Below are 13,160 nucleotides of genomic sequence, written 5' to 3'. Positions count from 1 at the left end.
AAGTCTCAAAGGCAAGGTTCCTGTAAGGTTGGGATAGAGGCTAACTACAGTGCTAGAATTCAAGTAAAAACAGCAGAAACAGTATAAAGTAACCTGTGAGCCTGCACAGCATCAAGTCGATAATAAAAATAACATCTGAACACCCTAGCCACCGGTTAACCAAGTGTGTGTGTGTGTGTGTGTGTGTGTGTGTGTGTGTGTGTGTGTGTGTGTGTGTGTGTGTGTGTGTGTGTGTGTGTGTGTGTGTGTGTGTGTGTGTGTGTGTGTGTGTGTACACCGATACTGTCAAGGCACACTAACTAGTTACTCGGAAATCCAAGCACAACAACATCGACGATGAAGACAACGACGACCACAACAACAACAACAACAACAACAACTATCTCTTATTGGCCACTGGCTATCGTGAGAATAAAGATTTGAAACAACAACAACAACAACAGACCATGCTTACAAGTAAACCAACAGCTAAAATTTGGGATGGGAATAGCGAAGAAAATAGTCAAGACCCATTGGAGACGAGATATAGGCCGGCTAGCAGGATGCAACACTGCTCAGAAAAATATAATAATAACTAAAAAATAGATAACTCAAGAAGATAATGCCTCTAACACGCCCTAAGAGGCGGCCAAAGAGACACGGGTGCCTGAAGAGCAAAGCAGAAACTGTAGAGGAAACGAGAACGGTGAGAATCGTGCGTGACGGCGTGAACAGGGTGAGTCAAAGTCCGTGATGGGTGGCAGTGCGATGCATCCAGGCCAGCAGGTTACGTAAAGCCACCCACCATCTCCTCATACTTGCCCAGCAAGTAGCGGGTCAACGGGTAAGGCAGCTGAGAGTCATTGCTACCCGACCAGCGAGAGCACTGCACACAACACAGAACACACAGAACACACGGACGCACAGACAGACAGACAAACACACAAATGCACATACGGACACACACGGACACACACACACACGTACGCCCACCATTACGTCAAAACCATAAACAATGCAGCGTCGCTATGCAAGGTTACCCATAACATACATGATGATTGGTATAGAAATGAGGCACATTTGCCACATATCTCTGAACACAATACAGAAACAATGGCATGACAGGGTGCAGTTGTGTGACTTACATGAGACAAGGTGTGAGCTTTAGATTGCTGCAGGATCTCTTCACTTATATTCATCTGTTGGGACTGACGGCGATGATCCCGATGGGCACGTTTCGACCCGGTTGGTGGAAACGACGGCCGAAGCTGGTCAAACCATCGGTCGCTGTCGTCATTGCCCGTCCTGAACGATCCGACGCGGAACGGGTGACCTTCGGTGCTGAAGATGAACTTGTCAGCGTGCCGATTCAACTTGTTATCTTCGTCAAACAGCTGCAGAACACAGAGCAAAGAGGAAACCAGACGTGTATAGAGGATACGCAATACACGTCACATACTACGTTTGCCACTCAAAGCTCCTCTTTATATGGGGTTTCTGTACGCACTTTACCCGTAAATGGGCATTTTGTAACTCAGCTAGCTCCCATACAAGGCGGAATTGACGTCATTGCATATGTGTATCCTCTATACATCACAGCACATTGCAGCCGGGCAACACCAAAATCACAGTACATATAAAATGCTCATTAGTTGAGAGTGTTGAAAAGGAAAAACAATATACAATGCGCTATTAAATTCCAGCCCAGTGTGAGCGCGCACAGTCACGGTTGGACTGCAACAAGGCGCGCATGCACACGCGCACACACACACGCGTGCGCGTACACGAGCACACAAGCACACACCACACACATACACACACACACAGACATATACACGTAGGCACAAACACGCACGCACACACACACACACACACACACACACCGGACAGATGGGTGGAATCATGTAGGGGTGAAACGATAAGTTCGAATATTCGAGTATTCGTTCGAAAATTTCAAACGAGCGAGTATTCGAAATTTTGCACTCGATCGTTTTTTGTTTTTGTTTTTTGTTTTTTTTAGTATTGGCATTCTATTTTTCAAAAACTTTTGTTGTACCGCTCGTCCACTGGTATGCATGTGTTATGCATGCCTTTGAGTCAGTATTTTTATGACTTGGACGATGCGATCACCACGGCAAGTAACGTCAGTTAACGTTCTGAGATATGAAAGTACTGATGAAAATCGTTACTTTACACTCTGTACAAGACGTTGGCGACTTTTGTTTTATGTTCACAGATAATTTCTTCCCGAATTGGTCGAGAATTCACAAATCTAGCCCTTTTGAATTTTGATAAAATACTCAAAATAATCGGATACTCGATCGAGGATTATGAACGAGTGATCGATTGGTCAAAATAGATACTCGTTTCACCCCTGGTGGAATGCCAATGGCATAACACCGTACAATGTACAGCACAACACTGACAGCAGCAGCACAGCACAGCACATACCAAGTACAGGTACTTGACAGTCTCGCTGAGAAAGAAACTCTCCATCCGGTCCTCCAGTGACTTGTCATTGACATTATGCACAGTAGCATAGCCACACCTGCAAGACCCAGCACAGTGGAGAAAGATAGTACTGTACATTAAAGCAGAAATATTCGTCTGGAATTTAATTTCGTCTTTTCGTCCAAGGAGCTTTTGGACTACTAGTACTTGAACCAGTAAATTAAATGCCCGACTAGTGTCAATTTGTCTAGCTTTTCAAATGCACTCTTATGATCCGTGGACGAAATTTACAGCGGGACGAACTCCTTTTCTTTGGAGTTGGACGAAATGTTCTGCCTGTAGGCCCTGTACAGTACATGACATATACATGTAAGCCTTGTGTGATGACGGTAGTCATCGTACATGTACAGCACAGTACAGTACAGTACAGCACAGTGTCAGTGAAGCACAGCACAGCACAGTGTCAGTGAAGCACAGCACAGCACAGTGTCAGTGAAGCACAGCACAGCACAGTGTCAGTGAAGCACAGCACAGCACAGTGTCAGTGAAGCACAGCACACTGTGACAGTGAAGCAGAGCACAGCACAGCACAGTGAAGCACATTGCTCAAGTACAGTGGTGATCAGTGAAATCCAATGACGGTAATTACGTTCACGCCCTGCACCAGTTCACATCCTAGTGCTCACAAGTCTAGGGCGGAGCAGCGACCAGGCGTGGTAGTCACTCACTCGATTGGATTTCATTGAGCAGCACTGAATTACACATACACCAGGGAGTATACCAGGGAGTCGGAGGCAATACGATATCATAAGTTAGTACCGAAAATGATGTGCGCTTCGACCTCGTATTCGGAACGTCTCTGTGATATGTGGTCTATGCAACTCGCGATTGAGATCGTGGTCTTGGCCTGTTTGGCCCAAAACACAACCCAGTCCACCGTGCCATGTGTGAGCATGCGTAAATCGACCCCACTCCAAGGGGGATTGGAACGGGGAGCCCGGGAGCGAACTTTCACATTGTTTAGTGTTGCAGTCACCCGTGTTGTATCCCCTGTACTCTACGACTCTCTGCTGTGCAGTGTCGTGCAGTGTAAGGCGTACAGTAGCATGTTTACACAGACGACAAAATAGATAAAACTAAGCAGTGCAGAACCAGGCCAGCTACTCAAACACTAACCAACAACAAGCAGAGTGCCTTCTCTAACATTCGGTGCAAGCACCAGCCAGACTTACCTGGTTCAGAGCAGCACTGGGGTACAAGTACTCCCCCCCCCCCCCCCCTCTCCTCCCCTCCTGGAAGCAATGTTACACTCCAGTTTGTATTTGCTTGTATGGAAATGAGTGTTTGGGGTTAAAGCGGCAAGGTTGATTTATTTATTTATTTTTACTACAAAGCACTGGCCAGCAACATAAAAGGGGAGGTAGACAAAATTGGACAAGTGAACATTGACAACACAGAGGAGCCTGGCATGCGATTACTCATGGATAAGCGCGGCTTCACTCCAGCAAATAAGGCAATAGTAGATTGCATGGACTGACAATGAAAGCTGGAGTATTTTCCCGATTTTACAAAAAAATACAGAACAATTAAAAATACAAATCAGTACTAGGTCTCGCATATATTTCACTCTTGTGCCAAAACCATAGTGAGTAGTTGCGACAGACACAACACAGCGTGCAGACAGCCTATACTATACACTGGTGAGGTCTTACCTTGCACGTGTATGCTGGTTGAGGCTGTTCAGAATATCCCGGCCGACGTGAAGATAGAACGGACTCTTGGTGGCCTGCCAGCAACAAGATTAACAGCAGCAGCAGCAGGAACAACAACAACAACAACAACAACAACAACAACAACAACAACCACCACCACCACCACAACAACAGCGGCAGCAGCAGCAGCAGCAGCAGTTGACACAAATGTCAAACAAAAGACAATAACGAAGTTAGGACTATGGAAAACTGAGAGCTGCAAAACATAGCCACAGTGCACACAGCAAAATGTCTATCCACCTCAGACTGGCACAGTACAACAACTAGCTATGCTCCAACAGAACAGAGTGTTCAGGTATAGTAGACTGAAGCCAGCCCACTTGCAAGTTTCACGCCACCAGAGTGCAACGATACACAGTATCCATAGGATGGCCTACAGGCTACGAGTAGTGTAACATTTCACACATCAGAGAGAGTGTGTGTGTGTGTGTGTGTGTGTGTGTGTGTGTGTGTGTGTGTGTGTGTGTGTGCGAGCATAGAACAGGGAAAGGGAGACGTAGGCGTGACGTCACAACACTCCTGCAGCTGCACTTCAGCCTCTGGCACTCACCTGGTAGAGCATGTACGTTGACTCTACTAGCTCGGGGCGCAGAGGGTAGAATGCAACATTCGTCGACGTCGTCTGGAAGTCAAAGCGCTCTGGCAGGGCATCGAATCGTCGCCACAAGGTGTAGAAGAGGGCATGGCTACAAATAGCTTCCTGGATGTCACCCTTCAGCACCTAAAGCCACGGTGTACAAGAAAAAACAGTGCCAGCTATGAAAATTGGGTTTATACCATTAATTTAGCACTGGCTATGGCTGATAACATCACAAAGAACAGGGTTTGCACCTTGTTATTGACCATCATGTGACAAAATCACAGCTACCTGCAATTTAACAACAATATTGAGATGGCAATAACAGAACATTCCGTATTTTCCGGAGTAAAAGCCGCAATTTGAACACTCAACCTCACCCAAAAAATGGGGGGAGCGGCCTATAACTGTTACTCTGATGATCAAAATAATGGTGATAAATAGGGTGGATGTCTGTATTGCGTGGCAAAGGGGCAAGGGGGGGCAAGGGGGGGGGGGGGGGTGCGGCATATACCGTATTTTCTCTAATAAAAGCCCGGGGTTCTTATTTTTTCAGTGACAGCTCTACCTGCGCTACTATTAGAGACTGGGCTATTATTGGAGACTGGGCTCTTATTTTTTTCAATTGTCAACTATCAAGCCAACTCCAGTCTATACAGGCATAAACTGACCATATCAAGACTGATTTCTCAACCCTAAACTCAGGAATATTGTCAAAACAGATGTTTCACAAAAGCATTGGCGCCAGGAAGTAAGCAGTACACCGAAAACCTCCTTACAAATATGTTCTTGGCATGTTGTAATGCTGTTTTATATGCAGTCAATATACTTGTTGCATCCTCCAATTGTGACCCGCGCTACTATTAGAGACTGTGCTCTTATTATTTCAAACCACCCTCACCCCGGGTCATTATTGGAGACTGGGCTATTATTGGAGAAAATACGGTACTCCGGAAAATACGGTACGTGATAACAACAGCACAATCTCTACACACAGCAAGAGACACATGACTCAAAGAGCACGGCACTTCCGATGCACACACGCACGCGTGTGCGCGCACACACACACACACGCACACACATGCACGCACACACACACACACACACATGCACACACACACGCCCCCCCCCCCCCCCCCACACACACACATACACACGCACACACACACACACACACACACACACACACACACACACACACACGCACACACGCGCACACGCACACACACCAACCTGAACTGCAGAGAACGCCGCAGACAACGAGTCAATCCAGCCGTTGATTCTCTCACCGCTCAGCATATTGACATTGACGAAATACGGTGGAAGCTCATTGGGATCCATTGATTCATCACACACAGCACTGGAGAAAGCAATCAACAACAGAAACAAGAAGCATCAACTATCAGTGTACAGTCACATATCACTCACAATCTAGTGGTGGTAGTATCAAGAGTACATAAACCAGAGTGCGCAACTCTGCATATCAGATCTGAAACAGCGCAGTTCGAGCACTACGTCACCCTGATGAGGTCAGCCAAGCCGCGACTTGCGTACAGCTCAAATTTTCATGTTTCATAGCCCGGAAATCAGCCAAGTTTGCTTGATTTTAGACGTCCAGTTTCAGTATTTCGGTGTTTTGTGTGACTGTGTACGCTGCGTACATCCACCGACAAGTAAAGTCACCAGGCTATCCGTATCAAAAAACCGAAATCAGGACAAACTCAGTGACCTGCACCACCGCGACTGGTTACGCAACTTTTCACCGTACCATGCTGTCAGAAATGACGTAGTGCACGAATTCCGCTCCCACAGGAACCATCCCGAGTTGCACACTCTGGTTTATGTACTCTTGGTAGTATCTACAGGCAACTTGGCTAATAACGACTGACTGTGGATAAATGGATATAACGACAAGTCGCGAATAACGACAGAATTTCCATGCCCAGAGCAAAGTCCCATCTAACTGTAATACAGTCAACTTCGCTTATAACGACATTCGGCGGGGCATCAGAAAAGTGTCCTTATTCGCGAAGTGTCGTTATACCCGAAGTCTCATTTTATGTGTCACAGTTGGAAGGGACTTTGCTCTGAGCATGAAAATTATGTCGTTATTCGCGAATTGTCGTTATATCCGCAGTCGTTATTAGCGAAGTTGACTGTACATATACTGAGACTTCGGGTATAAGGAGACTTCGCGAATAAGGACACTTTTCTGATGCCCCGCCGAGTGTGGTTATACGCAAAGTTGACTGTACTACCAGTTATCCAAGCACACTGGACTTCCAACAGGCCAGGCATGCTACGTCCATCCCTCCCAGTCGAGAAACTCCTGATCCTGTCAATACAGAGATCCCAAACCGGTGAATAGGAAACAAGCCGTGCAGAATATTTCTTTAAAATCATTCAAAATGTTTCACCAGCACTCGTCTCACCAACATACCCTCTTTTCATGTACTTCATGATGGACGAGTAAGCCGCATTGAAGCGATCCAAGTCATCTTGCTTCCCAAACAAGATGTATGCCTGCCATGACAGAAGCACACAAAACACAGATATATACATGCACACAAGCGTGAGTGCCCATACATACACACACACACACATACACACACACACACACACACACACACACACACACACACACACACATACACACACGCACGCACACACGCACGCACACCATGAGAATGCATGCCAGTTGCTCTTGTCAAACAAATGCCCCCTACACCCACACAAACGCATGTGCGCGCGCACCCACCCACCGACAAACGGGACAATGCCATGCCGGTCCAAGCTTGCAACACATGTGAATACACTCCATGCATACAGATACACACCAAGCTACTCAAATACCAGAAGATAGTCAGGCAAACAGAAAACTGTAACAAGACACTCCAATGGCAATGGCACTAGCGAGTATAGATCATTGTACAACTCAAGTACATTGTTGCTAAGGGCTCAACTCAGCCATCTGCACTGACACCGTGACCCATCCATTCGCCCAGCTTTCAATCACTTCGCCTACTTAGGCGTGCATTAACCTCCCACATAAACTTAGCACACAAACCGTCTAACCTAAGCACACAAATACCTACCTTGAGCAGGTATTCATAGAAAGAGTCAATGCCAGCACCGATGGAGCTGGAAAGGCTTGTCCAAGCACCCGTGTCAATGTGCATTTCGCTCCCTGCAGTGCACCGCAAACAAAAAGAAAGCAGTCGAGGTCGTGAAAAGAGGTAGTACAGATGCCAGGTATGCATGCATGCCTCACAATGTGTGCTCATACACATCTATATACACACACACACACACACACACACACACACACACACACACACACACACACACACACACAAACACATGCACGCACACACATGCACGCACACACATGCAGACGCACGCACGCGCCTTTGGTTGTGAAAAGTCCATACCGGGACTACCATTAACTATGACAACCAGCAAGCACCTGGCCATCCTTTCACCGACTACAAAACTGTTGCTGTAGGGAAGCAGCTAGCCGCATGAGGAGCCCCTCACAATGGACTAATATCGTACAGAATAGTATGACATACTAGTACTATTCTGTGTTGAACACTACCCAGGCACAAGCACGCACGGGAGGTGTACAGGGCTTGAGAGCGATGACGTCAGAAGCCAGCAAATAACGACTTCTGGGCCACATTGGCTGCACTCTGTTCAAAGTGAAGTACTGCATCCGCTGGACAGGCCCCTCAGGTTACATGCTAACGTTTAATAGTGCGACTATTCGTCAGTTCTGGCAGTGGGTCCCCCCCCCCCCCCCCCCCCCGGGCTAGGAGGGCCCGAGGCCAGTCACTACCCGCGGAGGTGTCGCCACACTGGGAAGAATACCACCCAAACATGTGCGGCTCCATACAGTACCTGGATCACACTGTGAGGAACACCACCCAAATATGTGCGGCTCCATACAGTACCTGGATCCCAAAGCTGGCGTTGTCGTGATTCCGACCCGGCTGTGACATAGCACTCTCATGCCCAACTGGAAAAAGAGTTGAGCCACTGGCTGTATAACCCTCCTCCCCCAGCTTGCTAATGTTGACATAACGTACCAACTCATCTCTAGAGTGCTGCTCAATGAAATCCAGTCGAGTCACTCAAGTACGCGCCGGGCGTTGCGCAGCCCTATACCTGCAAACACTGGGCTGCGAAAGGGCGCAAGGCGCAAACTTGACTCACGCAACCGGATTTCATTGAGCAGCGCTGCACTTACCTAACAGTCCAGTGTCGTGATGGCGACGCTTCCACAGCGTGTCAACCGCACGGCGCGCCACTGACTCATATACAGGGTCTCCGATCAAGCGACTCAGAATGCCGAACTCTAGCACAAGGGTGCCAGCACCTGCCGTGCACGTGTTCATGAAGCCATTCTGCGGCAGGCCAAACTGCAGATTCACCTGAACATAAACATCAACAAAAATGCATGCTGATCAATTCGTCGTTTCTTCGGCCATGAGGTTGGATTCGCATTGCCGATTCTGCTGCAATTCTGTACTACAAAACTCACGTAACAAAACTGCAAAGCAGTTGGTCGTGCGAAATAATTTTCTTTAGGTAAATGCAGGGCAAATCCCATTTTGGGAAAGAGCTAAGACCACTTTCCCACGCCTGGAAGACAACTGGAGCGAAAACAAACCCATATTTTATAGCAGATCTTCTGAGGGCAATATAAGGGCAGATGAGTACTCATGACGTTAATCGAAATCCATCCACACACACAGAAGGTGGAACAAAATGTAGTGTATGGACCTACATTTCAGCACACAGCAGCCAACACATGTCTGACGATAGGCTTGCATATACCCACAGAACATGCATGCCGATAGGCTTGCATACACCTACACAACAATGTACTGCATGTAGAAGTACTGTGAACTTGATTACGTGGACTGCGCAGTTGATTCACTCCAGTGCGCAGCTCGTTCACTTACTCGTGGGTGCGGCAGGCCAGTGGACGTGTTGTCAAACGCAAGCAATAGCCGTGATCCCAGGTCACTGGCCAGGTAAAGCAGCTCATTGTCATACCCGTCTGGGCACAGGCTCTCGGATAGCTCCGGGTCCGTAGCCAGAAGGTGTGCAGACAGTAGACCGCCCAACACCCTAGAGAGGATACAATACGAACGTGCACAGAACAACGGATTTAATGTTGCCATGGGTACTCACGCGTGCAGGCCGTACACTGCAGGAAGTGCACAGATAGATCTAAGATGATCCACTGCGCCACAAAAACACTTCACTGACAGGAGTTGCAGCACTTGGATCAAGAATGCACACGCATTCACGAACACCCATCCACACACGCATGTGCACGCACACGCACGCACACACACACACACACACACGGAAGTTCCGTGAGATGAATACCTGATAGTGGCTTCAAAGACCTGGACAGTGTTGTTACGATTGAAGTCCACGTGCTGAACAACAAGACCAATTGCACGCTTGAACTCACTGGCATTGCCAAGGATCTAAACGAAAGGAAAAATGAAAACAAATAAAACGACAACCATTCGCATAGTTTGAGGGAGGTACAAGGTGATAGCTACGTTTATATCTGTAAGGTTGAGGAAGAAATTGACCACTACCCCCACGGGGTTCAAGCCAGGAATTCTTGCAGCAGGCCAGCTATGCTGCAATGCGTATGCCGTGGCGTAGCGTAGCTGTCGACAAAGAACGGCAAAAGTGTCACAGAGATGCACACGCCGAATGTTGAAGATGGCTTGAATTCTACACTGGTGTAGAATAGCAAACCAACGGAAGATGTACCCAGTGTACTGAGCGTGCTCAATGCCGCTCAGGAGAGCGTACCGTGTCAACTTGTTTTATTCAAAGCCCCACATTTAAGTGAATACTAGCAAGAAGGTACAAGAGAAGAGCTAGAGAGAAAAGGGAAACCAAGGAGGAGTCCAGAGCGTACTGTGTAGTAAAACAAACTAACAAGCAGAGCTTGCGCCTTTCAAGTCTTCACCTGCACAGGCTGGGCGGTGAACAAAACTCAGACAGAAGACTATGGGGAAAGCAGTAGGACATCACCTGGGACAGAGAAAACAGTGCTAGTATTGCCTTACAGCCAGCATGTCGAGTGATTCGATCAACGTCAGAGAGTAGTCCCCCAGCACATCATTGATATTGATATTCTCACTGCAGTCAGGGAAACACACACACACACACACACAGACACACACAGACGGTACAGCGTAGCCCAACACGGCCCATTGAGCGCCTAGAGCAGGCAGCATTCAAGACTTCATGCTTCAATGAGTATCCGCATTCAGTGCCCACGCCCACTCGACCTTTACTACCGTATTTTAGGGAGTATACGCCGCACCCAGTTTTTACGTCATAAAATACATACATCTACCCTGTTTATCACCGTTGATTTGACCATCGCAGTATCATCAGTGAGCCAAATGGCCCCCGAAAGACTGATGTCAGGGAAAAATTCCGTCATGGGCTCAGGGGTTGTAGAGTTGAACACTCTTGGCTATGTACTCTTGATCAAATGTAATCCGACCTCACGAATAAAGCACAGCCACGCGGCCCAGTGTCCGGTGCCGTGCGCAATGTTCCGACGACGCAACGCCGTGGCTGAGAAGTACTAGTCCAGAGCTGCGTTCGGTGGCATGCAACCTCATGGATAAGATCAGCTCACGCTGGACGCTGCGCAGGCCCAGATTTACAAACGCCGTGCCGTGTGCCGGTGCAGGGCACGGACTCTTTCAGTTTCATGCGCCTGGAGTCCACCAAGCACAGTTACTACAGTCGTTGCCAAAAAAATCCGGGCAATGCCATGGATACAGTGGCATGATACACGGTCATCGACGGTACTTCATCGTTCATGAATCAAGGTGGCATGCATGCATTAATTATTACAGTCAGTACCAGGGAGTCGGTATTTTACGACTCCCCGGTCAGTACCAGCACAGCACTGAACAGTCTGCGCTGCACTCGGGTCGAGCACTGCACTGAGGCTGTGTTTACATGAGAATTTTCAACCCGGGTCGAGTTCAGCCTGGGTTGAAAGTCTGTACGATAGACAAAATAGGTGAGCGTTTACATGAAGGCAGTGGACCCGGGTCAAATACTGGTATGCCGCCAAAAAGTCCACTTCTAGAGTCCTGTATAGTCACGTGAATACTTTCGCGCGAAATTTGCCTGTACTATATAGCTGTGCACTGCTATTGAAACCTGGCGCGAGATACGCATAGAAGTACGTTAATACGATTTTTCCCGCCCCGGGTTGAAATTTAAAAAAAAATCAACCCGGGTCAAGCGCCATGTGTCGTGTAAACGCGCCATTCATTTTGTGTACATGGCGGGTTGAAATCTGATCCGGGTCGAACTCAACCCGGGTTGAAACGCCTCATGTCAACACAGCCTGAGCGTATGCAGCCATGCAGGACTGGCAGCAGGGCATGTGCAGTGACTAGTAGTACCAGCAGTGGCAGTGGCAGTGCATGCGGCCCATGCACCGTACAGCTACCGGTAGCTAGCATAGCATTGGCCGGATATTTTGGCGACGACTGTATGTAGTACACGACTGTCTGTATAGTATGCCACTAACATTACGTACACATTCTCTTTGTCAGCACCTCGTCCTGTGCAGTGGATAGGGTCCAGTTCATCAGCTGGAAATGCATGACGCATATAGTTGTCGTAGCCGAAATAGAACATCCGTCTGGCAGACTCGCGCAGCTCCAGCAGCTCTGAAGGAGATATGGGTGCTACCTCCAGGGTAGACTCCCTACGAGTCACCACGACCTCCGGCCATAACAGCGACTGGAAAAACAGCACTATTATCGCGTACAACAGCGACATCAGGGCGATCCTAGTGAACCCAGCATTTACACGACGTGGAGCGTCCTCGCTGGGCTTCATGGCATGCAGAAGCAGGCCATTTCACAGTGAATCTGTATCCAATATGGACTTTCACTACTCCTCATTTCCAAACAAAATCACTCAGCGAAAGACACGGCCACAATTGCACTGATTGTACGGGACAATTTATACGGCCACCTAGGAGAAAATGGGCTGCGAGATATTGTACTGAAAGCAATTTGTATTCTCATTGAGACAAAACAAACGTGAAACCAGGTAGCACAGTCAGCAATGCAAGGAGTATTTTCTGACTTTGAGTTTGACAAAAATCCACGTCAGTTTGATTCATTTCGGATGTGTTGACAGCTACGTACATGTACGAACGATGTTTTTCGATTTTGACAGCATGTTACAAGGCGAGGACGCGTAGTGCTCCTGACTACAACCATAAACCGGTTGGCAGAGTCCCGGTCTTGCGACCATTTGAACCAGGGAGTCGTAAAAGCCCGGGAGAGGACACGGCACAC

At 47.9% G+C, this 13,160-nt stretch overlaps 1 protein-coding gene across 1 annotated transcript; it reads right to left on the bottom strand.

The window, feature by feature from the left end:
- Window positions 1–493: 493 nt before the first annotated feature.
- LOC135809580 (ER degradation-enhancing alpha-mannosidase-like protein 1) lies at window positions 494–12,967 on the bottom strand. Its single transcript, XM_065322958.1, has 13 exons — window positions 12,389–12,967; window positions 10,884–10,956; window positions 10,180–10,283; window positions 9,747–9,915; window positions 9,029–9,212; window positions 7,875–7,966; window positions 7,220–7,302; window positions 6,013–6,139; window positions 4,753–4,923; window positions 4,143–4,216; window positions 2,431–2,527; window positions 1,125–1,373; window positions 494–865 (listed from the first exon to the last, which is right to left on the bottom strand). The coding sequence occupies exons 1-13, from the start codon at window positions 12,691–12,693 to the stop codon at window positions 767–769; spliced, it is 1,827 nt and encodes a 608-aa protein (XP_065179030.1). The 5' UTR covers window positions 12,694–12,967; the 3' UTR covers window positions 494–766.
- Window positions 12,968–13,160: the final 193 nt, after the last annotated feature.

This window comes from Sycon ciliatum, chromosome 2 (genome assembly GCF_964019385.1).
Source record: "Sycon ciliatum chromosome 2, ocSycCili1.1, whole genome shotgun sequence".
Lineage (NCBI taxonomy): Eukaryota > Metazoa > Porifera > Calcarea > Leucosolenida > Sycettidae > Sycon > Sycon ciliatum.
Note: the sequence above shows the minus strand (reverse complement) of the source record. Positions and strands in the feature narration are given on the sequence as shown.

Bases quoted from the DNA above. Each gene is read 5' to 3' on its own strand.
- LOC135809580 (XM_065322958.1), bottom strand. From the start codon at position 12,693: ATGAAGCCCAGCGAGGACGCTCCACGTCGTGTAAATGCTGGGTTCACT. The intron at 10,284-10,883 runs GTAAGGCAATAC...CCTTTCGTTTAG, and splicing joins AATCACTCGACATGCTGGCT to ATCCTTGGCAATGCCAGTGA. The intron at 866-1,124 runs GTAAGTCACACA...TGTTGTGTGCAG, and splicing joins AAGCTCACACCTTGTCTCAT to TGCTCTCGCTGGTCGGGTAG.